Raw genomic sequence first — 27,791 nt, 5'->3', positions numbered from 1 at the left:
CAATGGTTACCAGACAGAATTGAAACTATGTTTCAGAATTGAAACATTTCCTCCAGACATAGTTTTTGTTTGTTTGTTTTTTGAGGGGTGGGATGTCTCAACTCAACATCCAACTTGTTGAACCAAGAAGTTTTTATTGTAGTTACTTACTCACGGGGTGGGGGAGGGGTGGGGGTGGGGGATGGGGCCCAGGGCATGGGTGAGGGGTCACTTAAAAGGAATAACTCAGAAGCAGGTGCATCACTCCAGCTCACCCCAACATGCGTGACAATTTACAGGAGCTGCATCCCTAGAGCTCCGTACAGCTTCCAGACAACTCCACAGGCTAAGACAGTCTGTAGCTCCCCTGGTCCCAGGTTCCTCCTCTGGCACTTTTGATTCCTTGTTAGACTGCTGTGGAGGGGGCTCAGGAATCTTTCAAATTTTTGTTCTTTCAGATTTGTGATCTCTATTTACCTCTTGAGACACCTCCCCCCCCCCCCCCGCCCTGTGACACTCCTAGAGGAAATGTTTAAAGTCTGTCACGTAACTAGTCAGGGATGCTCTGCCATAGAGGAAGCTGAGATGAACCTGAGAGGACATAGGAAGAAAGATGAGAAAGGCAGAGAGAGAAGTGGAGACTAGCCCAGTCCTGAGCCTTCGACTGGCTGGCTGCCCCATGCCCAGTGAGTCTCAAGGAAGAGCGAAAGTGGCCACCCAAAGAAGCATCATATGCCCTCACACCTGCTCAGAAATGGGCAAAGGGGAGGTGCCTTGGCCTTGACTCCCTTGCTGCCTCTGAATAGACCCTCTGGGGATGGTGGAAGGTGGGGCAGCTCCATGGAGGGGGTCTGCAAGCAAGGCAGCAGCAACAGGAAGCCACCAAAGGTAAAGACTCCATGAAGCAGCAGATGGGTCATTGCTTGACGTGTTTTGAGTTTTCCGAAAACAAGTTTTGAGGCTGTGGGGTGAAATCCAGTCCCGTTTTCTAGAGATTCTGGGTCTCTCTTGTCCAGTCTTCCAGAGTGAAAGGGGGATCTGGAGGGATAAGATTGTTAGGGAGGAAGCCCAACTAAGTGCTGGGGCATAAGGGGTTCATGAGCTGCTGAGGAGGAGCTCTGAGGCTGCAGGCCAGGCCTCATCTCTGTTGCCTTTCCCCTCCTCACACCTGCTTCCCCCTCTTAGAACCTGGATGGACCCAGGCATCCTTGGGGCTGAAGGGCAGGTAGCCTTCTCCTGCTGTTCCCACCTCTATTGTTCCCTCAGCGCAATCTCAAAGCACCTGTCCTGAGTCTGGGAGGTGAACAGAAAGAAGTCCTGAAGTAGGTTCTGAAGGCGTCTGGGGAAAGGAGGCTGCTCAGAAGGGAAGGCAGTGCAAAGGCCCTGAGGCCACAGTGCACATCTGGAGCCGTGAGCACTTTAGCAGAATGCGAGGACTCCTGGCAGAGGAAAGGAAGCATGTTAGGAAGGGCTTTGCAGGTCTAGAGGGCAACTTTGGCTTTTACTCTGGTTACGATGGAATGGTACGATGGGAAACTCTGAACATGGAGGTGACGTCATCTGGCACAGGTTTGGCAGGGACCCATGGCTATGGTCCCTATGGGGGTGAAAGAAATCTTCAAGGAGATTTGACTCATAGGGTCCCATGTGGCCTTCTATGGTATGTGCCTTCCCGTTCCCTTAGGAGGAGGACGGGATGTGTGACTTGTTAATAGCAAACAAAACAGGGCAAAGAGGATGGGAAATCACTCCCAGGACCACACATAACCAGACTGATGAAGTGTGTGGGGACTCACACAGTGAGGGGCTGAGAAGCTAGTGAGACCCTAAAGCCCTTATAATCCAGTAGAACACAAAGAGGTGTCCCATTAACAGCCGTGTGTACCTGCAGGCATATTTGTCCCCAAGGGAGTCTTAAGATAAGCCCCATTGGTCGTAGTTGGCACCTCCTTCGTCACCTTCTGAGATGCTGGGTAGCTCTGAGATGCCTGCTCCCACAACTGTGGGTTAGCAGTAATACAGAATACACTGAGAAGTTTGTGGGTGGGGCCAGTTCTATCCCACTGTAAGATCCCCTGAAGAGTGTGGTACAAGCTGCTCACCTGTTGAGGTGACACACGACGCTCGTCCCAGCACACTGGAGGCTGAGGCAAGACTGTCATGACTTTAAGGCCAGCCCGGGCCTCCTAACTAAAAGAAAATGTTTATCTAACAAATATCAGGCCCCACAGATCCAGATTTAGCCGAGCCTCTCTCTCTTCTGAGAAGCTGGGAGATGCCCACCTGTGCCCGCTGGGCAGCAAAGCTAGTACTGTTCACACCCATGGTTCCGTCTCCACACCACCATGTAGAAATGGCAACTTTATTGAGCTCATCTGCAGCCAGCCCTGTAGTTTAAGGTGGAGAGGACCCTCCGTCACACCCATGATTTTACTTTATTCCCTGATTTCCAACTGAGGATTCATTACCCTGAACTACAATTGTGCTCTTAAAAACCAGTGAGCTCCTATGCATACGTCAGGATCTGGCTCAAGTGGCCCTTCTGGGAGCTCTGCCCCATTTCCCTAGACAGTTACTCAGGTTGTTTACTATTGCCTTGTACTTTCCAGAGCGTCCATTATGTTTGATCTGAGCCCTGTGAACCAGCCTCATGCATAGCCTGACCTCTGGCTGCTCAACGGTTATTTCTGAGAGGTTATATCAGAGAGTAGCACATGAAAATCTCTCCTGTCCCCTTTTCGGTGTCTCCTGTCTTGCCCCCTCACCCTGGTGGGATGAGCCTATCAGCCTCTGAGGTAACAAAAGCCAGTACATAGTGTCACCATGGCAACCCCAATGAGCAGTTGGAAGTCGGCTCACCAGTGACCCACTGGTCCTCTTGGGTAGCAGTGCTACTCTGTCTGACCCTCCAGAGTGGTTCACCTGGGGAGGTGAGGCAGAGAGACCTGTGAGGAGGGTGGGGCTCCATCACCACCTGAGGGTTCATTTTACTTCTCCCCACTCAGAGCTGCTTGTGAGTGGCCGGTGCCCAGGCTGAAGCTGCGTACACCTCTCAGGATTTTGCTCTCCAGGTCAGTGATGGTCTGTGAGTCCACCTTCTGTGTGAGTCAGCGAAGGTTGCTCTAACTGGCTGTACCTCTGGGGAAAAGGGCATCTCTAGGGGCAGAGTGGTTTGCGACTGGCCATGGGGGACAGGTAGGATTAGAAAGCTAATTTGAAAGCACTGATGCGCCCTGTCTTTGAGTTATTCCTTCTAAGTAACTCCCCCCACGCCATGAGTAACTCCAATAAAAACTTTTTTTTCTTTTTTTTGGAGCTGGGGACCGAACCCAGGGCCTTGTGCTTGCTAGGCAAGTGCTCTACCACTGAGCTAAATCCCCAACCCCCAATAAAAACTTCTTGGGGCTACCACATGCTAGACATTAACTTTTCTATTTAGTCCCACTCCTAATCCTACTTCTTTGACCCCCATCTTCTCCATCACGACAGAGGGGAAGTTCATGGGGACCTCGAACATCTCTGTAGGTCCTTGTGAAGACACACTAATCTGTTGGTTAAAGGAGTTGTGTCTTACTCAATGTTCTATTGCTGTGAGGAGACACCAAGACCATGGCAACTTTTTTTTTTCTTTTTTTTTTTCGGAGCTGGGGACCGAACCGAGGACCTTCGCTTGCTAGTCAAGCGCTCTACTACTGAGCTAAATCCCCAACCCCGACCATAGCAACCCTTATAAAGGAAAGCATTTAATTGGGGCTGGCTTACAGTCCGGAGGTTGAGCCATTATCATCGTGGTAGAAAGCATGGTGGTGTGCGAGCAGACAGGGTGTGGGAGAGTAGCTGAGTGTTCTACATTTGGATCAGCAGGCAGCAGGAGGAAAGAGATCGAACCTGCCTTGGGCTTCTGAGGCCGCAAAACCCACCTCCATGACACATTTCCTCCCATACGGCCTCACTTCCTAATCCCTGTCAAGTAGCACCACTTCCTAATGAACAAGAATTCAAATACATGAGCCTATGGGGGCCATTCCTATTCAACCCATCATCACCAAGTGCTAATGTGAGTTGTAGAAGTCAGCTCTTGCTGGGTAACAAGTCACCCCAGATTTTAGCAGGTGACAATGTTGGTGTCTATGGCCTTACAGTGGGTTAGGAATATAGCCACAGTTGTGGTGGGTCCTGTTTCAGCGTCTCATGGTGTGAGTTAGGACTCAAGGATTTCCCCACAAGGCTTCTTAATAGAAGAATGAGCTCCTCAGAAGCTGCTGGACAGAAGCTACCTCTTTAAGGTGCCTCTGTATGTGGCCACTGGCCTCCATCAGAGCCAGGGAGGCTAGAAGAGTCTGAGAGAGCATGAGAACAAAGACAGAGCCTGTTCTTTACAACATGGAGATGGCATTCTTGAGTCCCACCATAAACTGCTGATTTGAACAAACTACTAGGCCTTCCTGCCTCAAGGGGAGTAGATTACTCTGTGACATAGAGATTCCCTGGGAGCCTTTCAGCTGGTCCCAGAAACACATGTCCCTCTCCCATGGATCACACATGCACCCACTGGAGGTCTCTGTCATCTAACCCGATGAGGGGTGATGGTAAGGGAGAACTGGGGGATCGTTGAATTAGGTCTAGGCATGGGTGAGGCTCTGGTGTGGCTTCTTACTACCAGCGACCTTCCTGAAGCCACCAGCTGCCAGGAAGTATCAGGCCTTCCTAATGCTGCGATCCTTTACTACAGCTCCTCATGTTGTGGTGAACCTCAGCCATAAGATTATTTTTGTTGCTACTTCATAACTAATTTTGCTACTATAATATGTTATATTATATTAGATATATTCATTATATATATTCATGTGTGCGATATATGAGTGTAAAATATGTTAACTTCTGATATACAGGATGGTCTTAGGTGACTCCCCCCCCCCATGAAAGTGTCAGTCAACCAGCAAAGGGGTCACAACCTACAGGTTGAAAACCACTGCCTTAAAGAGTCAGTCTTTCATGTGGCTAAACATAATGTTCTGGTCTCCTTTTTTTCCCATGATGTTAACAAGTTGTATGCCTTACTGTTGACCTTTGCCTGAAAGTTCTATGAGCCTTTTCTTGTGTGTGTGTGTGTGTGTGTGTGTGTGTGTGTGCATTTGCATGTGTGTATGTGCATTTGCATGTGTGTCTGTGTGCATTTTCATGTATATGTATGTGTGTGTGCATTTGCACGTGTGTATGTGCATTTGCATGTGTGTCTGTGTGCATTTTCATGTATATGCATGTGTGTATGCATATGTGTGCACCTAGTGTGGATGCCAGAGATCAACCTCCAGGTGTCTCTCCTCAGGTGCCATCCACCCTGCTTTTTCCTCACTGGGTGGTAGCACACCAATGAGGCTAGCTGGCCAGGGAGCCTCAAGGGTCTTCCTAGCTCCACCTCTCAACTCTGGGATTACAATTGTGCACCACCACTCCTGGCATTTTACATGGGTGCTGAGTGCTCTTACACAGCAAGCACGTTATTAACTGAGCTGTCCCCCTAGCCCCCAGAACCACCTCCTAGTTGTGCAGCTTTTGGCATATGAAAAGGTTAAGAACATTTTTATTTAAAAGATATTTTATTGTATTTTATTTGTTGTGTGCACATACATATAGACACATGTGCATATATGTGTGCACTAAGATACACATGTGGAAGAGAAAAAAAAAACTTGTGGGAGCCAGTTCACTTCTTCTGCAACGTGGGATTGAACTCAGGTCATCAAGTTTTTTGGCAAGCACCTTTACCTGCTGAGCCATCTTGCTGGCCCAAGTATGAGAATTTTCAAAGCCTTGAAACCTGGCTCCTTTACGTGTAATGATCCTCCCCAAAAGCAGCCAGAAGGACACAGCTCGCACAGAGCCCAGGTGTGGCTGGCTTCTCAATCACACTGCTCAGATTGCAGTTTACCGTCTTCCTTCCACGTCACTGCAGGCAATAGCACTTCTGCATTTTTACCACGGAATGCCAAGGGATGCCTGCCTTTAAATCCTTCTGACGGTGCCCCGCTGCCCAATGTGCCCTTGACAGCAGCAGCCATTTCTTGATTCCTGCTCATCTGGGTCTCAAGATGAACAGGGGCCTTTTCCTTCCAAGCATCCCAATCTCTACCTAGGGGTACCCACCTCTTGTCCAGAACCTCTCCCTAATCTCATTTATTTGACCTGGCAATAGCTCATTCTTGGTACCAAAATGTATCTGGTGTGATATTGCCATGCGACACATGGTCAGAAAGCAGTTTTCAAAGGTTCCAAGTTGGTTTTTTTTTAAAAAGTGTTTTCAGAGGTTCCAAGCTAGGGTCTCAGTTTCTGTGGCTTATAGAGACTCTAGTTCAGAAGGTCCCGTGTGGAAGAATTTGTGCTCAAAAGATATGTTGAGGAGAAAATGTGGTTTTATTGAGTGGTGGGCATAGCCTGCTACATGGTGAGTCAGGTCCCATGGATGTAGTGTTACATGGGTCCTAAGCTGGAGGATCCACTTTCAAGTTCTTCCAGGCACTGAGCTCACTTGGTTCTTTGAGGACACTGTGACCTGGGGCCTGTGCTCCTCACGAACTGCCAGCTAAGAGGCTGCCCTGCTTCCTTCTACATGACATCTGTGTGGGACAGCTTCACGCATGGCAGCAGGTCAGAGTAAGCCCACTGAAGAGAGCCAGGGAGAACACCAGTCAGACAAATGCTGTGAATCTAATCCCAGAAGTGATAGAACCACTTTCATTACATCATTTTAATCAAGAAACAAGTCACTGGGTCCAGTCCACACTTGAGCATTGATCAGCCTGTGAACATTTGTGGGTGGGTCCATCGGGAGTCATATCAGAAAAGGCGCAGTGGTCAAATGATAATTTCTACTTAGTGGCGCTGAGGATTGACCCAGGGCCTCATGCATTCTAGGCACGTGTTCTCCAACTGAGCCTTGGCCCCAGGTAATTAGTCAAAATTAATAGGGCATTTGGACTAATAATGTTTCAAGGGAATAAAATTGGTCTGGTTCCTACCTGATTTGAGCTTATCAGCAATTCAACTTGCTGGGTGACCTTAGACACAGCCTCCCCCCACCACTTGGCCTCAGTCCTCAGAGACCCCTTTGATGGTTACTTTTGTCAACTTGACACAATCTCACTGACAGATTTTTTAGTTCAGGTTGGCCTTTGGATGTGTCTGTGGGAGATTGTCTTGATTATGTTAATTGAGGTGGAAGACCCAGCCCACTGTGGGCGGCAACATTCCCTGGGCTTAGGTTCTGGACTGTACAACAGTAGAGAAAGTGAGCCAAGGAGTAAGCACAAGTCCATTTACTTTTCCCTGCTCTTAACTGTGGGTGGGGGTGTGAGTAGCTTTTAAGTTCTGGCCATCTTCATCTTCCCTGCTTGGATGGACTGTAATGTGGAATTGTGAGCCAAAAGAAACCCTCTCTCCTAATTGCTTTTGACAGGGTGTTTTGTCACAGCAACAAAAATGAAATTAGGACATTCTTCTGGCTCAGACTTGCTGCTTCTTTCTGTCCCTCCCTTATTTCAAGGATGCTTATATGTCAGAACAGGCTTTATTGCAGGGACATCACTACATTTGTAGAAACTGGGGGAAAATGTCACATGTGCTTTAAATAAGGGAATATAAATGAGGAAAAGATTCCTTAGGAGAAAGGGACACAGCTACAAAAGCTGCAGGGGCATTGGAGGATGCAGAACAGATGCTCTTGGGTCCTGGGTCCCTTTCCAGGCTCTCCTTCCTTCTTCAATGAACAACCCATGGGTAAAATGGGCTTGGGGTGAGGCTCAACCAGTCTTTCATGAAGCCCTAGGTTTCATGCTCTCCTGGTCCCATGCTGCTATGTTCTAGCTGTCCTATGCAGGGACCATGTGGAAGGAACCAAGGCAGCTTAGGAGCACAGACCCTCCATCCAAGCATCCGTGAAGAGCCTCATTGGGATGTTAACATATCAGCTGATGCTTCTGATGACAACTTTCTATTTGAAGAAATAAAGCCAGGGCCTCCTGGGGCTGCTGGGAGAGAGGAGGAAGAGATGGGAGGAGATTAGGAAGAAAATCGAGAATCTCAGTGACATGGCGATGTGAGAAAGGTCACGGAAGCCCAGATTGTGCCCTGGGCTAGCCAGAAGCATCTGGTGAAGTGGTGCTGGGGTCTGGGGTGTACTAGATGATAAGTTAACAGTGCAGCTGCAGCACAGGAAGCCTGGCCAGGGCTGGCTGGATCTCCAGGGCCTCCCTGATCAGTTCTAAGATGTCATGCTTTATGGAAACTGTCACCTGAGACCACTCAGAATGTGCTGCTTTGTCTGCAGGGTCAAGCTCAGACATTACGGGTCCCAGAGCCAGAGTCAATGGAGCTGAGCCGCCGAGAAGGTAGGACAAGGATGTGTACACTACCTGAACAGACTGGCTTCTTGGAGTGGGGGTTAGGGTGCTCACCTCATCTTTCCCTCAGTCTTGCCGAGGTCTCTAGATGGCATGGGCTGACCTGCCCAGGTTACTCTGAGCACAGAAGTGGAGGGAGCTGCTGAGCCTTTCGTCTGCCAGATCTGGAAGCTCTAACTTAATGCAGTCCTGGTCTCTGGTTAAGCTTGAGTTGTTGGAGAGACCTCTGTGCACCTAAAGTGCAGGGCTATGGGAATATAGGGCAGGGTTGGTTCATTAGGGCTGATGGAGCCCCATCTGGATTGGCCTATGGGTTGGGGTTGGTGTCAGAGCGGGTGTGCATCTGTGCTCTGGGTACTGGGTACAAGAGATGGCAGACCTGGAAGGGGAAAGGAGTCTTAGGTGTGACTGAGTCAGGTCAGCTCTGGGAATGTTCCCCAGGGCAAATGAGGATGGCAAGTACAGTAGGGAGCATCAGGGTATCCTGCTACAAGCTTCCCAGTGACCGGAGTCACCCCAAGAGCTATTTTAAGCCCTCGGTTTCTAAGCCTGTCCTGGGAATTCTGACTCAAGAATCTGTTTTAGTGAGTGTGAGGGGCATTTTGATAAAAAAGGCCAAAGCCAGAAAACAAGGTTCATGGTCCTTCCATGTTCACATTAGTAAACAAAGTGGGGCTTACTTAATTTGCTCACTTGGCTGGGAAATGGATGATCAGAGATACAATGAGATTTTAGAAGGCCAGATGAATCCATCCATCCACCCATCCTCCCATCCATCATCCCATCCATCCACCCACCCATCCACCCACCCACCCAGCCATCTATCCATCATCCCATCCATCTATCCACCTATCCACCCAACCAACAGCTCATCTATCCACCCAACCACCCATCCATCCATCCATCCATCCATCCATCCATCCATCCATCCTCCATCCACCCACCCATCCATCCATCATCCCATCCATCTATCCACCTATCCACCCAACCAACAGCTCATCCATCCATCCACCCACCCACTCATCCACCCACTCATCCACCCACTCATCCATCCATCCATCCATCCACGCACCCACCCACCCACCCATCCACCCACCCATCTATCCACCCATTCCATCCATCTATCTACCCACCCACCTACCCAACCATCCATCTCATCCCATCCCATCCACACAATATCAGACCCCAAGGAATAACACCACCACCCTCAACATTTCTGGGTGCCCAAAGGACAAAGGTAATGATCTTTGCTCTATGAGCCCAAGAACCCAGGACATACCCAGGCCCGAGGTGCTACCAACCCTGAAGGCTGGCAGAAAACTAGGGTGCTATTGTTACTTCATAATAGCTCAACAGATGAGGCAGCCAGGAGGGCAGGCTGGGGACATGGCATCACTAAACCTTGGGTCAGGAAGGAGTGTGAGTTTGCTCCTGCACAGACATTGTCTTCCTAGGGGGAGGTGACACTTCCACTGACCAGGCAGGTGCTGTGTATTCTGTTCTTCCTACCTTGGCTTATATTCTAGAAACCCTACTTGGCTCCGGAAGCCCCACTGCCTGACTGTCTGCTGCTTTGGGCAGAACTTAGGAGAGGAGGGCCATCTGGTTCCAGGAGACAATCTCTCCCTTTGGATTTGTGGATGGAAGCAGAGGGGGACAAAGAGTGGGGTTAGAGAGGCAGGCAGAAGTGGGGAGAAATGGAGAGAGATCCCACTTTTCTCTGCACCCTCTCCCTGGTGAAGCACCCACACCACTTCCAGTGGAGCCGGGGGTTCTGGCACTACCCCTCATGATCCCTGAGGCAGGGGCTTTCAACAGGGCAAGAAAGTCACAGCTGTGAAGCCCGATGCTTGCACCAGCCTGTTTTAAAACCTGACTGGTGGCCACCAAGCAGTGGGGCAGCAGCCGGCGTCTGTGAAGTAGGAAGGGACATTCCCTCCATACCAATGGTGTGGGTTGGACTCTGAGGTGCAAGGGTGTATTTTAAGCAAGTTAGAATGCAGCATGAAGTTGGATTTCATTTACACCCAAAAGCAAAACACGCTGTTGTAGACTGGAAGAGTCTTCTGGAATATTTAGGGGCAAGCTGATCAAACTGGCTCCTGGGGCTGAAAATGGGGTTAGACTGTGAGGACCACGAGGGACTCTCATGCACAGCACATGTACTGGAATACACACCGCCATATTGCTTAGAGAAAACACTCTTGGTTAGCCAAATCCAGGGTCATCAGTGCAGCCTACAGTCAGCAGAGAGAAGGCTGATGTCTTGGCTTGCATGAGGTGTTGTTACTCTTTGGGGTCTGATATTGTGCAGCCATCTGTCTTCTCCTTTACTGAGGGACTCAAAAGTTCTGGGGATTGTGGGGTGTGGCAGAAGGCTGGAAACTGGCCTCCTTCATGGACCTCACCTGTGCGATCCTCTTCCCTTATCTACTGGGCGGAAGGAGGCATTGTGGAGCTTACGGCTGAGGTAGAAAGGGGACATCCAGGGCTGTGAAAATGGACTGTGTATAGTGTTGAGCAGAGAACTGGCCTAGCCAGATGGGGTTGGTGACAGGAGGTGTGCGTGTGCGTGTGTAAGAAATCTGATTTGACTTTCAAAACAGAAGGGTGGTGGATGGTGGAAAGAGGACTCTCCTGTCAAGAGCCATAGTTGTTCTTCCAGAAGACCCACCAGGTTCAATTCCCAGTAACCTCATGGTGGCTCACAACTGTCTGTGACTCCAGTCTCTGGGAATCCAACGCTCTCTTCTGACCTCTGTGGGCACTTGGTGCCTGGACTTAGGTGCAGGGAGACCACCCTTATACATAAAAATAAAAATAAAGTTTAAAAAATATAAAAATTTATAAAAAGAAAGGGATAGCCTCAACAGGTAGTAGACCAGCTTGGGTGACCCTGAGAGGTGAAGTGCCTCAGGGTGATCAGGGACTGAGGCATCCGTCCCTTATCTGAACCAGGGATGACAGGAGTGGAGGGACATAAGCTGAGGGCAGAGTTTTGGGGTGATACAAATGGGAATGGGAAAGGAAGCCCCGAGATCCAGGAAGGTGGCTGGAAGGGAAGGCAGAAGACACGGGAATGGGGAGCAAAGAGCCCATTCTGGCACTTTGCCAATCTGAAATCTGGCCAAGCCAAGAGCCACCCCTGACACCCCTATGCCTGCTGGATTCATCTTAGGGTTTGTTGCGGCTCAAAGTGAGCAAGGAAGCTGACCCAAGTGTGCTAGGGGACATTAAAGCTCAGAGAGGCTGGATCACTTGCTCAAGGCCATGCAGTTGGCCTAATGAAGGCTGAACAAGCCTGGATCACAGCCCCTTTGGTCACAGCCTTATGGGGACAACAACTGAGCTGTGGAGGTCTGCCCACTGACATCCCTTTGTCCCCCCTGCTTTCTTGCCTTGCCTTGGGGTCTTGTGACTTCTGTACTGACCCGTTGTCTGGTTCTGGTTCTCTAGTTTTTGTCTACTTCCCTCCCATCGGTCCATCTGTCACCTCCCCTCATCTGCTCCTCACCCCCATCTTGAACCTCCCACCTCTCACCATCCATCTTACCCCCCTGCCCAGGTACAACCACTTTGACAAGGACCCACCCGAACAACATGGAGGGCCAGCAGGACATGGACTCCTGCAGAGCTGCCCGTAGCTCCTTGGACAGCTCCAAATTTAAGGACCATCCAAGACTCTCCCAGAGCCCTTTAGGCGGCCCTCTGGGCCAGAGCCACCTGGAGACCCCACCTCTGCCACCAACTCCTATCTGCAGGACTTCTCTGGCTATGAACTCACATCCTGAGGACCTGAAGAAGGGAGCATCCAGATCCAGCTCCAGAGATGCCAGGGAGACCTTCCGAGAGGCATGTCTTGGGCCGGAAGGCCAGGACTCCAGGTCCTCAGAGCAGAGGACACTGCCTCTGGGCAAGAAGGACACCGCCATTCCTGAAAACATCCGCCACAAATTTGGGAGCAAGATGGTGGACCAACTGATCTCTGAGGATCAGGTGACAAAGCTAGGGACTCGGGAGACTACACGTGAAGGAAGGTTGTCTTAGAAACGTTTAATTAGGACTCAAAACCCATTCGTACAAAGGGCCTTATACTGTTAGAAAGTGGTGTCTGTTGAGACCTGTTAGTTTCAAGGCTCTTGGGTCTGCCTTCTACCCATGTTTTACAACTAGGAAAACAGAAGCCTAGAGGTTTCCAAGCCCTGCCCAAGTCAAGAGCAGCTCTATGGTCAGAACTGATCTCATACTCAGGTTTCCTGCCCCACAGGCCCAGACTTGACCTTGTGGGTCTCAGTTTCCTTCTTGGTATGAGAAAGAAGTTGGTCTCAGTGTAAACTAAAAAGTTTGTTTTGTGGGATACCTTAGTATTAGGGCAGCAAGTTGGGGCTCTGGGGTTCCTCAACCATATTAAACTGGGGAAGTCTGGCCTCTTGAAGTTCCGTTTCCTTATTTCTACAATGGTGGGGACAGGCTCGGTTTACAAAGAGCCTCTTTCTGATGTGTACACAGTAAGAGCTCAACGTGTATAGGATCATTGCTGTCTCTCTTTTGCCTACCGGGAGGAGAGACTGGATGGGGGAGGTGTAGAACTTGCCCTTCGGGGGGGTGGTGGTGGTGGTGGTGGTGGTGGTGCAGCCTGCGGAGAGGAAGGCAGGGTAGGAGGAGAAGTCACTCATTTACCTTGCTGGTCTCTTGTCTCTTCCTTGCCTCCAGGCTCTGCAGGCCATTGGTGAAATCTTTGAGGGCCAGAAGAGGTCAAGCTCATGGCCTAGCAGGACCGAGAGCCCTATGCAAGTCTCCTCCATTTTCTCAGACTACTATGACCTGGGCTACAACATGCGGTCCAACTTGTTTCAAGGTCAGATTAAAAGGCAAGGCTGGGGCTGTAAGCCTGCTTGGTCCCTAGGACATTGGGGATCAGAGGTCTTTGGGGTGTTTGGATCTTAAGGCCCAAAGGCACAGCCCTACAGACATCCACAATATAAGCACCCAAGGTACTCTCCATGCTGCAGTGTCCTTTGAGAATACCAGGATCTAGTCCCTGGCACCTGATTTTGCTATGCAGGTGACAGTGAGGCCCTCCCACACTGGACACCTATGGTTTTCTAGTCTGCAAGCAGGAGGCCCAGGTACTCCAGACCTGACACCTTTGCTGACAGTGACAATAGCAGGTTTCTTGGGTTCAAAGGTCAGCTTGGTCACTCATTAGTGGCTGGGGACGACTATGAACAGGAGCCCTCACGTTCCTGGACCTCTGTCTCTTACTTGTCCACGAGCAGGGCTCCAGGACAGGAGGGTGACAGGCCATTTGTTTCTTTCTTCCCTAGAGCCTGATGGTGACATCGCCTGGGGAGAAGGTGGGATAGAGGGGTGCCCATTTCTAGAAGGATAACTTGGCCTTGTCCAGTCCTGTTTGGCTCATGGGTGCCATGTGCTTCGTGTCACAGCTGGGCTTGCAGGCAAGAGCTTAAGACCTCTCAGTCATGTGATGAGAAGCAGGGCTCACAATGGCGGTCCCTAGTGGGTAACAGGATTCCCAGGTCTTTTCTGCATGACAGGGGTTGAGGTACACATCGAGTGTGCAGGGGCTCCTCTCTGCACCCTCTTCAGCTCAGCCTCCCTGACCAGAGTCCACTTTAACTGGCCCTCCTCCCTCTAGCTGTCTTCAGTGCTCCCAGGGTCTGTCTGGCAAGACCTCTTTTCCCTGGCTTGGGTCCCTGTCACCTAAGGAACCAGACGCACAGTGGAAGCCTTTCTGGGTCTTTCTTTGAGCCTAAAGAAGAGGTGTCACTGGCTTGGGGCAGGGGCAGGGGGAGCTAGATCAAACTCTCCTTTGCAGCCTGGGATTCACCTTCCTCTGTTCCACATTGGTCACCGAAGAGTTCTTAGCTACAACACTATAAAATCTGTGTATGGTTATAAAATAATACTGCTCTTAGGAAGCCATAGCCCCTCACCCAGCCTCGGCAGTGGAAGTGTGCCAAGGGAGAGCAGGAACCAGTCTCTGCCAACTCCCAAGGCTCACAAGGGTTCATTGTTGGATTTTCCTGAACTGACTGGCTTGTAAATGGTATCTTAAAACTAGGCAGGAGTAGCCTGTACTGGGAGACTGGCACCAGAATGAGGGCTTTGGCCTGCAGCATGTGACTGTCAGTGTCCCTGTCAAGGTCCACCTCCTGGGATTCACCCTGGCACTCGCTGATGGGAGTAGGGGAGGTGTGGCTGCGTCTAGGCAGGGGAGAGAAGTTAGACAAGAAGAGCAATCTGGGTCATGGATCCTAGAAAGTCTTTTTCCGGGGTAGAGTAGGAGACTAAGGTAGTGTGGGAGATGGGGGAGTAGATTTCTTCAATCTGCATGAAGGATTGTTCCAATCCAGTATGGAGAAGGACACGGGGGATCTGGAAGACCGGGTAGGGTAGACACAGGGACAGCAGTTAAGGAAAGTGTTTGTTAGCCTTCTGTTATTGCCAGAGAAATGCCCAAGCTAATCAACTTATAAGAAGGCTAACTAGATGCGGAGGTACATGTCTACAATCCCAGCACTCAGGCAGCAGAGGCAGGAGGATTACTGTGATCTTGAGGACAGCCTGGGCTACCTAGTGAGTTCCAGGTTAGCCTTGGTGATAAGAATAAAGTCCTTTTTCGGACAAACCAAATCAAAACCCTAAATAGAGGGAAGTGTTACTGGGGCCTGTGGTTTTGAAGGTAACCTAGGTGACTATCAATTGGCCTCTTGTCCTTCTGGGGTTTTAGTGAGGCAGAATGTCAGAGCAGGGAGTGTGTGATGGAGGGAGGCCATTCATCTCATGACTCAGAAGCAAAACAGAGAAAGAAGGCAACGTCTTATTATCTCCTCCTCTGCACCCTGTGACCTGAAATCTCTCGGTTGACCCTACTTGGTTTCAACCATCTTCCAACAGTACCATGGGAGGACTAAGCATTTGACATGGGGCCTTTGGGAGACCTTTCAGGCCCACCCTAGAGCATTTGGTCTAAGGTGTTGAGCTGGTGCACTGCACACCTGGATGGCACCGTGTACCATGTGTCAGGCAGCTCAGGAGGGCTGGGACCCCACGGCCTTAGGCACAGTTGTCCAGGCATTTGTGTGAGGTGGAGTAGTTGACCAGACAGGGCAAGCTGAAGAATTGACTTAGGTGTGAGAGCAGGATTAGGGCTGATTTCAAAGCAGTGCACCAGAGTAGCCTGCAGAACAGGTTCCTGGTTGTGGATCCAGAACCTTCCAGAAGGAGCGAAGTGGAGTGCAGGCTATGCTGAGTCATGGGTGTAATCCTGTCTGCTTTCCCAGGCTTGCTTTAAGCCCTTAATCCAATTCAAGTCTACTTCCGTCTGCAACGAGACGGATTCTTCTCTAATTCCTTTGTGTGGAATATTTCTCTGTCCAAGAGCCCCATCTTCCCCAGGGGCCCGCAGGTGTCCATCCTCAGGTATCCATCCTCAGGTGTCCGTCCTCAGGTGTCCACGTACAAGAGGTGCTCAGGTGACTCCTTTCATCCATATCATATTCCACTGTGGCCACTGAGCTATTGTAAGGTGTTTGGGAACATACGCCATTCTGCCCCCCAAACCACCACTAAGGTTCATGACATCTTGCCAAGGTGGTCCTTTGGCCTCCGAGTATAAACAGACACAGGTACAAACCTGCCCCCCATGCATACTGACACACACACAAACACACGTAGACAGACAGACAGACAGACAGACAGACAGACAGACACTGAACTGGAAATCGTGCAGCTACCACAGATGGAGAATCCAGAGCAAGGGAAAGTACCTGAGTCTGGGTCTGACTTTGACTTGAACTGGCAGGAGCTTCGGCCCCTAGGGCCAGCATTCCTAAGGTGAGGTGAGGGGTGTGTGTGTGCGCGCGCGCGCGTGTGTGCTGCCCTAAAGCACTGCAGTCACTGCTGCAGTGGGCTGAAGTGTGGCAGGGGTTGGAAACCAAGCACTGTGGTATGTCCTGCTGTCAACCTGATGCCCTCATCCTTGTTGGTGTTTGGGGATGTTTTTGGTGCTTCTTCAGTTGGTTCCTGTCTCCCCTACCCTCTGAAAGCCTGGGGGTAAGGCTCACCGGTGCCTTGGGGTTGCACCTCTCTCTACTGCCTGTGGTTGGTTTATAGAAACGTAGGGGTCCCTGCACAAGGGGTACACTTGTCCCATGTGTGCTGTGATACATCAGCCCAGGCGGAAGCCTTTTGTCCTGTTGTGGTTTCCACCAGACTCTGAGGCAGTGCAAAAGCTCCTTAAGGAAACTCCAATCCCATCTAATTAGATTTATTCTGAGAGGCGAGAGGCAAGAGGCGAGAGGTGGGCAAGTCTCTGCCTTGGGGAATCCAAACAGCTAAAGTAATCCTTTTAAAGGATGCTGGCTATCACCACCCAAGCCCCAACTCTGACCATTTTATAGCCTTACCTAGGGCACGCTTTCAAGTTCTGTCCAGAGCCTTGTGCTGCAGCTGGCTTTGATCCTTGGCTGTCATCACGGCTGAGGGCTTCAGACCAAAACTCTAATTCATCCTGTTCCATAAACCCTATAAACTACAGACACCAAACTCGCAAATTTGCCCTTCTGAGCGATTTCTAGTTTGGTGGCATCATCCTCAGAGAATGCAGCCTGCTGAACTGCAGGTCCTGGGATGTTGGTGGTACCTGTTTCACATCCCAGCTCATGGCTGCTCTGGCAGATGTCCTCGTGAGCTTGCAAATCCTCTTTCAGCTCAAGACTCTGCGTTTGCTTAATAGGAGAGGCCTGTTAATGGCTTCTGCACAAACCCTGCCAGTCTTCATTAACACTCTTTGCTTGATCTATTAATTAGTGAATGATAAACCGCTAAATCCTTCCCACAGTAGCAGGCTCATCAATTACTCTCTTGATCTTGGTGTATCTATTCAGATGCTTGCAATGAAGCAAGCTTAGAACCATTCTTTCTCTCTCTCTCTCTCTCTCTCTCTCTGATTTTTTTCTTTTCTTTTTTTCGGAGCTGGGGACCGAACCCAGGGCCTTGCGCTTGCTAGGCAAGCGCTCTACCACTGAGCTAAATCCCCAACCCCTCTCTCTGATTTTAAGTGTGTATGAGGGTATGTGTGGGGACAGCATGCCTGTGAAGGTCAGAAGATAATTTGCAAGAGCCGGATCTGTGCTTCATCAGATAGGTCCCGGGTATTGAACTTAGGGCACAGACTTGGCAGCAAGCACTTTACCTGCTGAGCCATAGTGGCTGCCCCCATTATTTTTATTTTCCCTACTGCTGTTGACTTACAGGCTATTTTGTTTGCTATAATTGCATCCAGCTGGCATTTGGCTGATGTATCTTTTTCTATCTTCATGTTCATCCTCTCCTTGTGTCTTTTTTTTTAAAGTATGCTTTAAATAATACAGGTCTGGAAATTATTTACTCCGACAATCTGTTCTCTGTAACCAGGGAGTGAAGTCAGTTTTTATTTCTGTTGCTGATGTATTTGGGCCGATCCATTCTTTCTTTGTGTTTTCCATTTGCTTTTTAAAAACTTAAATGAGCTTTTACTTATTTTCCCCAGATTTTTTTTTGTCCCTTTCCACAGTTACTCTGCATTTTCTAGTTATTTTTGACACTTTAAAGCACATCGCAGACAAACCCTCAATGGAGGACATAAGGTTCCCTCTGAGCAGTCTCAGGAAAACTAGAAGGCTATCTTCAATCTCTCTCTTCCCTCCCTGGTGTGATGTCCCCCCAGGACACCCTGTTGTAGTCAAAAGATGTTGCTTCCCTGACCGAGCTCTTCAGCCCCGTGGGTTTACACTCCCTCGGCCTGTGCTCCAACAGTGAAACGGGCACAATAGTCACATCTGCTTCCCAGGAGGTCTGATTGAATGAGCAAGCTTGGGGGAGGTGGGGGGAGCATCTGGAAATATTCTTAGGTCCTGGTAAATCTTCACACACACGGCAGGTGGTGGGGTCAGTGTAGAGCCTAGTGTGGCAGTTGTCTTTGACACGTTGATTGGCCCTGAGGTCCAGAAGATTAGTAAACAGGCCTCTGGGTATGTCTGGGAGGAAGTTCTCAGAGGCATCAACTAAGCGTGTGTCTGGGATGGGCATGGGGGTGGGGGTCTACCCTGGATGTGGGTGGCACCTTCCATGTGTCCAGGTTGCCATAGTGAGCTCCTCTCCTCCCACACCCTTGGACACCTTGAACCTAAAGCTCTGGAACCGTGAGCCAAAACCATTCTTTGCTCCCTTTCGTTGTCTGACTCTGGTGTTTTGTCACAGCAACCAGAAATGGATCGACGCAGTGGCTGCTGCCTGAGATCTGAACACCTTGCTGTGACTAAAACTGAGTTTTCGGGAGGAATTTGGGGGAAGTTTGGGGTTTCGAACCAGAGAAATCCCAGAGAACTACAGGCTCACTTAAAGGGGAGCTGAGGGGTCCACACCACCAATGAAAATGTGCACAGTGTGGACGGTTCTAGTCTGCTCAGATGAGAACAAGGGTTCTCTTGGAAATGGGGGCTAAAGGCCACTCATTCTACAGCCTGACAAAGAACGTGTCTTTACTCTGTCCCTGTCCTGAGACTTTGTGGGAAGCCAAGTTTGAAGATGGGCTTCTTCTTCCCAAGGTTGAAAACAGACCTTATCCCCGGTTGTATGTTCAGATTCTGAAGCTAGGAGAGGTTAAACATTGAGGCCACGCTGAACCCTCCCACTCCCCTTCTCATCCACAACTACCCACAGAGCAGACTGATATCAAGATAAAGCATAAGGTGCCTACCTTTCGTGACTTGGGGATTTCTTCATGGTGTCTGACAGGCCCACCCCAAGAGACAAAGAGCCTCATGAAGGCTTCCTACACGCCGGAGGTGATAGAGAAGTCGGTGAGGGATGTGGAACACTGGCACGGGAGGAAGACGGATGACCTGGGTAGGTAGAAACCTGGGGTCAGGGGGGAAACTCTCCTCCACAGGCGGGGTAAGGGGTGCCTGCAAGGTGCAGAGCAGGAGTTGGGGGTCCTCGGGGTGAATCTGAAAAGGCACAGGTCACAGCCACTGGAATCTGTATCCTGGGAAGCTGCTGTCCTCTGTAATGATCCCTCTCTGGTTCCCTGCAGGCCGGTGGCACCGGAAAAATGCTATGAACATGAACTTGCAGAAAGCACTGGAAGAGAAATATGGAGAAAGGAGCAGGTCCAAGGGCAAGTAGTTGAAAGGACATTGGAAGGGACGCTCGAGAATGTTGCCAATAAAGAAATAAAGGCTCCGGTCTGAGCCCTGCCCCTGTGTGATGCTTCTCACCATGCCGGGATTGGGACTCATGCATGAGGCTGGAGGAAGAGCTGAGGAAGAGAGAAGCTCGGAGCAGCCAAAATACTCAGACTGACTCTTCATGCCTTCCTTCATGTCCTCGGGAAGAGTTGGGGGAGCTAATCCAGTGTGTTCTGGTGGCAGGTCCTCTACTGGACACTGCTAGGTTGCACCCAGAATATGGGCCCACAGCAGTTTTAACTGTTTTCTAGATGTCTATTCCTCCCACATGAACCCACAGACACCAGAGGGTCTATTTCACCCATCTCTCCCAGTCTAGGGGCAGATCTGATGGGTCCCTCCTAGGCACAAAGTGATTGGTTCAGAGTGGCCATGGGGCTCAGGTTGGGCCAGTGAGGTAGATGACAAGAGGTAGATGCTGCCTGAGAAACATCCAAGCTGGGCACAGAGCAGAGCATTCACTGTTCCTAAGATACTGAAGGGGAAGTCAGGAAGCCGCGCCGGTCGCCTGGGCAGACATTCTAGAACCAGAGAAACTGTGGGCAGTTCAGCACAGCCTTAGTCTCCCTGGACCAGAAGCCACCACAGCAGGGATGAGTCCCATTGCTGGGTTGATTGTCATAGCTTGACGTGCACCACACCTAGAATGGAACCATAGTTGGGAAGATGGATATTGCAGCTGGGGTAGGTGCCATATCTGGAATGGTTCCACAGTTGGGAAGGAGGACCACAGTTGAGATGAGTGTCGCATAGCTGGGATGAGCACTGTAGCTGGAATGGGTACCACCGTTGGGAAGGCTATTGTAATTTGGATGAATGCATCAGCCAGAACAGTTGAGATGATCGCCACAGCTTGGATGAGTACCAGTGTGTGCTGAGTACCACAGGTAGGATAGGTACCACGGGTGGGACAATATGACTGGGACCAGCGTCAAAGCTGAAATGGGTGGTCTAGAACCAAGTGGGATGGGTGCCACAGAAGCTCTGTCATCTGTCCATAGGGTCTCTTCATATTTGGACTTCTCCATGGTATAGCGACTGGCACCTAGGAAAGATCCAAGGGAGGCAGACTGAGTGGGCAGTGGTTTAGCAAGTGTTACACTGGGTGGTTATTGTCCCCATGGCCTTGGTCCATGAGCACGTGGTCAAGGCCAGACTGTGAAAGGAGATTCCGCAGACAGTACTGCACGTCAAGGGGCATCTTGAAGACTGCCAAAGTGGAAGCCTGCTGTGGCGATCACTCCACTTTGGATAAACCAAAGCAAAAGGAAGCATCACGGTCACTGGCAGAAGGGGGCGTACTGTGGACCTCCTCTTTCCCAGCCCGGCCTTCCTCCATATGAGGGAAATGTAGAGTCTGCCTAGGAAGGGATGCAGCTCGGGAAAAACAGCCCACCTCACCAAGTTTATCGAGCTGAGGGTGTTCAAGGTGCAAGGCTTGGCTCAGCCTCTTCCTGGCTACCTACTTTCTGCAAGGTCTGTCTGGTGCTGGGAAATCTCGCCCCCATCTCTGTGTAGGAGCTGCTGTGCACTCTTGATACAAGGCACCCGAGAAACTCATTTGGGGTTGCACGAAAGCAGGCCCTGCATCTCTGCAACACAGAGGCAGTTGGGACTGAATGCTTTCTACGCACAGCCTTAGACGCTTCTGATGCCTGTCTTCAGCTGCTATCTCTTCAAGAAAGAGAGGAAACATGTAGAAAGGAAATTGCACAAGGCTGAACTGATAATGCCTGGGACCAAAACCCAGTAAACAACTCCTCCCCTTCCTTCCTCCTCCTTCCCTTCCTCCTCTTCCTCTTCCTCCACCTCCTTCTCCACCTCCTCCTCCTCTCCTTCTCTCTCTCTCTCTCTCTCTCTCTCTCTCTCTCTCTCTCTCTCTCTCTCCTCCTCCTCCTCTTCCCATTCTAGCTCCCAAATGATTGACACAAAGCTCTACTAAGTTGATTAACAAGCTCTAAACAGACATCAATCTATTAACAAGCTATTAACAAGCAATTGTGCAGACATTCATCTATTCCAACCCTCTATCTACTTTCCAGCCACAGGCCCCAGTGCAGTTTGAGTCTCTCCCTGGCTTAATCTGTGTGTCCTTAGGGCAAATCCCTCGGCGCTCTGCTCATTACGACTCCTCCTGGACCTGCTCTCTCATGGCCACCTCTTCCTCTTCTGCTTTGGGATCCTCTCCCTGGGATCACAAGTCATTCCTTCTCTGCCTGGTCATAGTCCTTTCAGTTCTTTATTAACCTATCAGCGATAAGTGGGGAGCATCCTTTGCACAATATTGATATTTGAGGTAGTTCAACAATCAGGATAATAATAGCGTCTGGACTGTAACCAGATCTCTCTACACAGAAATCAGCAACTTAATATATGGTCCAGTCATTTGAGGCAAGCGCTCTACCAAATGAACTATATCCTCCTTCCCAGAGCTACTGTATCTCCACCAGAGACTCCTACTGCAGCCTCATCAAATGTGTCAAGCACCACAGACACAGCCGTGTTAGGGGCCATAATGGACACCATCGGGCAATGTAGTCCTTGTCCTCAGGGCATCATAGTCTGCAGAGAGTTGCTGGAGAAGCTGATTCTGACTAATGAGCTGTGCACACATGGATGGATAAGCCATGGCACCTGTCTTACGGGCCGAGAGATGCATCTATAAGTGAATACAGTGAGACCCATGTGGGGCCATGGGGGACGTGGGTGCAGCAGGAATGGGGTCAGGTGGGAAGCTTCATACCGGAGGCTATCTCAGAACAACTTTGGGTCACTGAGATGGACCAGAAGGAGCTCCATAGAGGAGAGATAGGGACCGAAGACAGCTTGCACTTGAGGGGCTAGCTTCCCAAAGCACCATACCTGCGACACCCAGTGCTGCCTTCTAGGAGCTTATAATGTGGCTGAAACCTACAGGTCCTCAATAACAGTAAACAACAGGAAAGAAAACGGAAGGTTTGCTCATTATTCTCCTGAGTCATCAGAGGCAGATTAAAACAACCAGTTCACCAGACTGACATAAATTAGAAAGCAAAATAGAAGAGAACACGATGTCTCGTTGCTGAGACTGAAGACCCGACAAAAGTTAAGGGTTTATGTGGCTCACGGTTCCATGCGGGGGGAGGCAGGGGAGGAGGAAGCGAGGCCTGCTGGTCAGCCAATCAGGAAGCAGGAGTTATGACTGTTGGTGCTTAACTCCACTTCTCCCTTTGCTTCAGTCTGGGACCCTAGGCCACAGGATGCTGCCTATGTTAGGCTGTGTCTTCCTGGTTCAGTTAACCTAATCCAGGTACACTCTCACACAGACATGCCCAGAGATCTGTTTCTATGGTGAGGTTTTCCAAACCCTATCCAGTTGACAGGATTAGCCTTCACAGATGAGCAAGAACTAGGGCATGGGTAACAGAATTGAAATTTTATCTTGTCAGCCTCAAAATGCCTTTTCTGTATCGTCAAGATGCCAAGGGAACCCGTCCCTGAATACTCAGCTGCAGTACTGATCCACAAGACCACAGCCCAAATGTCCATCAGCTGGAGAGAGGGGAAGTGGGCAGTGGGAAGGAACGAACCTCCCCTACACACATCACAGAGCCAGGTCACCATGGGCCATGACACCAAATGACAATCTGCAGAATGTGTCCCACAAGAGCAGTGGCTCTGTCTTAAGGGCTGGGACTCTATAATGCAGTTCCTCATGTTGCAGTGACCTCCAACCCTAAAATTATTTCATTGCTACTTTGTAACTAGTTTTGCTACTGTTAAGAACTGCAATGTAATATCTGACAAGCAGGATATGATTTCCCCAAAGAGATCAAGACCCACACAAGTTGAGACCAGCTGTGTAAGAGGGACCACACCAATCATGTGACCTCCAAAGGCTGACCAGGGCTCCTGGGGTGCTTGTAGGAGTAAAGAGGAAGGATTGAGAGCATCCCATGGACCCACCTTCATGCTGCATTTAACTCAGCCCTTTCAGAGCCAATCTTGGGAAAGAGCAGCTGGCAGAGCACCTTCTGATGGGAGGAAGGTGGCTGTTAGCAGTGTCCATGAGCTGATGTAACCTGGGCAAATGATTTCCACTTTGGCCTAAGCGAACAAATGTGACACATTCTATAACTCTATCTCAGTTAAAGACTCCATCTTGCTGTGAAGAAGAGCTTGGCTTAATTAGACATTTTCTCTAGAGAGCCGAGCTGCCATGCCGGCAAACTAAATAAAACATGTACAGCTTTTTTTAACCTAGAGAAGGCTTTGATTTCCCAGAGCTGCTTTTGACAGCACTGTTGGCTGTCTGTGGTAGAATTCAGTGCTTGGTAAGTTCCACGTGCCGGGACCAGGCGTCATGTGGTGTTGATTAGCACAGGGAATCATCTTCATAATTTGTGTCATGGCCATCTACCACAGAAAGAAACCCCTAAGAATGTCCTGAGATAGGAAGGACACTGTTGTCATCATTACTAACCCAGGCCACTTTGTCCCATATTGGTGGGACAGCTTCTCCACCTTCCACCTTCTTGGGGATGGTATGATTGTCTTGTGATCTCTGCTAGATAGACATCACAGGAAGCCACTGTTTGGGGGAAGTCTCTTGTACTAGTCCCAGAAGAGTCACTGGTGCTAAAGTTTCAACCACTAAGCTGGCAGCCATTTGTCTGATGATCTGAGGAGCTAAGAGACCATAAGAGGCGAGAGTCAAATTTCCCACGTAGACATATCCATGAAGTTCCCTCTTGTGGGTTTCCCAGCTCTTGTGGAATGTCAGCCCATACAGTCCATGAGTGCAATGGGAGCAGAGATGTCGAACAGGGGTTTTGGAAGCTCTGTGAGTACACACCGGAGTCCTGCAGTCAGGAGGCAGATCATCTTAGGGTGACTGAAGGCTTATGAAGTTTTGGGGGACTTAGGGTTGGGACATCCAGGATGGGGGGCTAAGGTCATTGGCTGGGGGCTTAGAGTACCTGGACCGCCTCATTAGCATGGAGAAGCCTTTCCGGAATCTCAGTGTGCTGGCTGAACAGGTTCTCTCAGGAGAGAGGAAATTGGTCTTATAAACTAATTGAGGTAGAGATGAGTGTGGGGGCTTAGAACTCCCAGACAAGGTCAGAGAAGGAGAAACTCCGCTAACCAAGGGAGTCTCCATTATGCCCCGAGCCCCAGAAGGCTATCTGGCCTATGGTAGACTTCAACCTTAACTAGCAGAGTTTTCCCACACCCTCTGCCTCAGTCTACTACAGAGGCAATCAGGAATATCTTGATATTAAGTAGATATTTCTTTGCCTCTCACCCTCCCAATTCCCCTTTACAGAAAGGTTTCTTAGGAGGAACACCCTGCTGTTGGCTCTGTTTCTTCTCCCTTCCCACTAAGCTGTTCTGAGTCTTCTGAAGCCAACAGAATACTTTCTCTACTTGATGGAATGAACTGTCATTACAGAATTGACGATAAACCTCTTAAACCTGGATATGGCGGCATCGGTCTATAATCCAAGCACTTGGGGGCAGGAGGATCAGAAGTTCAAAGGCAACCTGAGCTCATCAGACTCTGTCATAAAAAAAAGCAAAACAAAATAAACAAAAAAGAGAAAGAAAATAAATATAAAGGTTTTAAAATTGAATGGGTATAATTTTATCCCTTGACACACAATATATGCTGGAGCTGGGATTCAAGCCAGATGGCTTAACCTGAAACCCATGCCTTGCCCATCAAGCTAGCTCACCCCATTGAGTGCAAACTGTGTTTTTTCTCAGGAATTCAGGCAGGGACAGGGCTTCTAGAATGTGTGTCTAGCCAGAGGGCAGAGGAGGAAGTTCACATGGAGATTTTCTTGTTTGTAGTGAGTTCTTAAATTCTTCCAGATAAGGAAGTGCCAGAGATCTTTCCAAGGTGACGGAGGAGGAGGAGGAAGGGGAGGAGGAGGGAGAGGAAGAGGAGGAGAAAGAGGAGGAGGGGAAAAGGAACAAGAGGAGGAAGAGGAGGAAGAGGAAGGGAGGCAGAGGAAAAGGAAGAGGAGGAAGAAGAGACGGAAGTGGAGGAAGAGGACGGAGAGGAAGGGCATTGTAGATGAATTTGTGAGATTTGGTCAGAACCAGGCAAGGCCACAAGGAAAATTACCCAGAGTAACAATCTCTAGGTCTAGGAGTACAAGTCCTCACAGACTATGGTGAAGTCATTAAGGGAAAAAAAGGATATAGAATAGAAATCTTAAGAAATACTCTAAAAACATATGGGGAATCTGAGGTACACATGCAGAGAGAAATGGATGGCTGAGGTCCAGACACAGAGAGGTAGGAGAGAGGGAGACAGACGTGGAGTTGAATCCAGGTCTCTGGACTTTCTAGGGTGACGTCTGGGAGCTCTCGAAGTTTTCTCTAACTTTGGTGGAGTAGGCAGTGAGGCTCAATCAGGGCTGGCGCTCAGCTGACCTCAGGCTCCTGTGCACAGGAGAGTCAAAGACCTCCCTCACAGGAGGCCCCGGTGTAGCGGCTGAGCAGTGGCTGATTGGAGCAGGTCAAGGAGAAGTACACAGCAGCCGCTGTGTTCTCTACAGGCTATCGCTCTTGAACTCATAAGAAAGGTTTTCAGGAGACGCTGAGGAGAACTGACGAGCATCTGTGGGGTTAGAGATTGCACTCCAGGGTGGCTCTGGACACAGCTTTGCCTTCAGGGGACACATTGTCCACTGCTGGCTGACTGGTCCTTTGCCAGCTGGCTGAGCATGGAGGTAGTAAATCACCAAGGCTGCCCTGGGGACTGGGGTGAGTCAGCAAAACCTACTGAGAGCAGCTAGCAGCTCCGAAGCAGGGTGGGATGTCAGGGATGGCGGCTGAAATTACAGCTTATGCCTCTGAATACCTTCACCAGTCTGCTAAACTCAGAGACTCCTCCTAAGCTCAGAAGCCCCGCCCCTCTAAAGTCTCCAACTGTGAAGAGGTCTGTTCCGTGGGTGGCTGCGAATTCCTCTACCCCTACCCCTACACCACACACATAATGGCGGGCATTATTAAATTCCCCTGAGCCTCTGTCTACCCAGCCATCACTCACAGCCTGTTTTGTCCAAACCTGAAAGAGAAATCAAGCAAACAAGGGGACAAACAGCCCCCCTGCCCCTCCAGATTAGCCTCTGGCAGAGACAACAAGATGGTTTTTGAGACCAGCATCAGAGGACAGGGTCACTTCCAAGTTGACTCTGGAAAGACGGCTTCTATAAAGAGTTTACATAGGAGCCATTCCCAGGAGCTGCACTTGGGAGTGGAGAGGCAGAGGGAAGGAAGATGATAAAATGTATCCTTCAGCAAATAGCCAGCTATGGCTGGCACAGTTTCCTGGGGGTGGCGGGGGGAGGGAGCAGTCAGAGCCTGAAGACCTGTGACCATCCACTAGCAGGGCTGGATGGGAGCTGCTTTCTGGCACCACCTCTGATGCTGACAGCTCTGCTCAGTGTCCTCACGGGGTCAGTGTGGATTGCCCCATGGCGGTGGGGCTCTGTGGAGTGCTCTGCGATATGGAAAGTGAGGGGACATGAACCAAAGAAAAACAGCTGCATGTGAACTCGTGGGGGAAGAACGGATTTTACCCAGTAATCTCTATCAGAGGGCAACATGACAGGATTTCAATGTGTTAATTGGCTTTCTCCCCACCCCCAATTCTAGAACTGGGCAACATTTCATTTTATAAAATAAAATACGTCCGGTGAGCCAACAGAGAATTTCTTCGTAGACAGAAAAGGGCCAGAGAAAGTGACTTTCTTCCCTTGCAGGTATAGAAAGATAGGAAAGCTTAAAAAACCCTGCACTGCTCCCCAGATGACTTTGGGAACCCTTGTTGTGTTCAATATTAAGGCAGAGAGAACCCCATTACCCTGCCTGCTGACCAGCTTCCTTGGAAGTGTGGCTGTTCCCTAATCTTGATGTCTTAGAAGGTCAGAGGAATAACTTGTGTGTTAGTGACTTGCTTGGTCACTTCCTTGGTTAGAGGACTGCTTGGTGTGCTGGTGACTTGTCCTGTGCTGTGACAAAATCCTGGACAACAACTCAAAGGGAAGTGTTTCCCTGGGCTTGCAGTTCCAGTCCATCCTGACCAGGGAGACATAGTCACAGAGCAGGGGGCAGCTGTACAGTGCATCCCAGGCAAGAAATGGTCAGACAGGGAAGATCCACCTTT

At 49.9% G+C, this 27,791-nt stretch overlaps 1 protein-coding gene and 1 long non-coding RNA gene across 6 annotated transcripts; one reads left to right on the top strand and one right to left on the bottom strand.

Annotated features, from left to right (window-relative positions):
- Positions 1–117: 117 nt before the first annotated feature.
- On the bottom strand, positions 118–2,755 carry LOC120093821 (uncharacterized). 3 transcript variants are annotated; one of them, XR_015624884.1, is made up of 6 exons: positions 2,644–2,755; positions 2,263–2,366; positions 2,082–2,169; positions 1,865–2,007; positions 1,262–1,418; positions 118–1,017 (listed from the first exon to the last, which is right to left on the bottom strand). It is a non-coding gene; the product is annotated as an uncharacterized LOC120093821 (long non-coding RNA). The 3 variants fall into 3 exon arrangements; XR_015624882.1 differs by lacking the exon at positions 1,865–2,007 and having other exon boundaries at positions 2,582–2,755; XR_015624883.1 differs by lacking the exon at positions 1,865–2,007 and having other exon boundaries at positions 2,644–2,747.
- A 34-nt stretch (positions 2,756–2,789) lies between these two features.
- Cimip4 (ciliary microtubule inner protein 4) lies at positions 2,790–19,636 on the top strand. 3 transcript variants are annotated; one of them, XM_087559106.1, is made up of 7 exons: positions 2,790–2,909; positions 2,985–3,050; positions 8,306–8,366; positions 11,944–12,374; positions 13,092–13,236; positions 19,182–19,292; positions 19,480–19,636. In XM_087559106.1, the coding sequence occupies exons 3-7, from the start codon at positions 8,345–8,347 to the stop codon at positions 19,569–19,571; spliced, it is 801 nt and encodes a 266-aa protein (XP_087415232.1). In that variant the 5' UTR covers positions 2,790–2,909; positions 2,985–3,050; positions 8,306–8,344; the 3' UTR covers positions 19,572–19,636. The 3 variants fall into 3 exon arrangements, with proteins under 3 accessions (XP_087415232.1, NP_001037754.1, XP_087415233.1); NM_001044289.1 differs by having other exon boundaries at positions 2,905–3,050; XM_087559107.1 differs by lacking the exons at positions 2,790–2,909; positions 2,985–3,050; positions 8,306–8,366 and adding an exon at positions 9,772–9,858.
- The last annotated feature ends 8,155 nt before the right edge of the window (positions 19,637–27,791 follow it).

The sequence above is a fragment of the Rattus norvegicus genome, chromosome 7 (assembly GCF_021556685.1).
Source record: "Rattus norvegicus strain SHRSP/BbbUtx chromosome 7, alternate assembly SHRSP_T2T, whole genome shotgun sequence".
NCBI classification, from domain to species: Eukaryota; Metazoa; Chordata; class Mammalia; order Rodentia; family Muridae; genus Rattus; species Rattus norvegicus.
This window is presented reverse-complemented; position numbering and strand designations above follow the sequence as displayed.

Bases quoted from the DNA above. Each gene is read 5' to 3' on its own strand.
- Cimip4 (XM_087559106.1), top strand. From the start codon at position 8,345: ATGGAGCTGAGCCGCCGAGAAG. The intron at 13,237-19,181 runs GTCAGATTAAAA...GGTGTCTGACAG, and splicing joins GCGGTCCAACTTGTTTCAAG to GCCCACCCCAAGAGACAAAG. The intron at 19,293-19,479 runs GTAGGTAGAAAC...GGTTCCCTGCAG, and splicing joins GAGGAAGACGGATGACCTGG to GCCGGTGGCACCGGAAAAAT.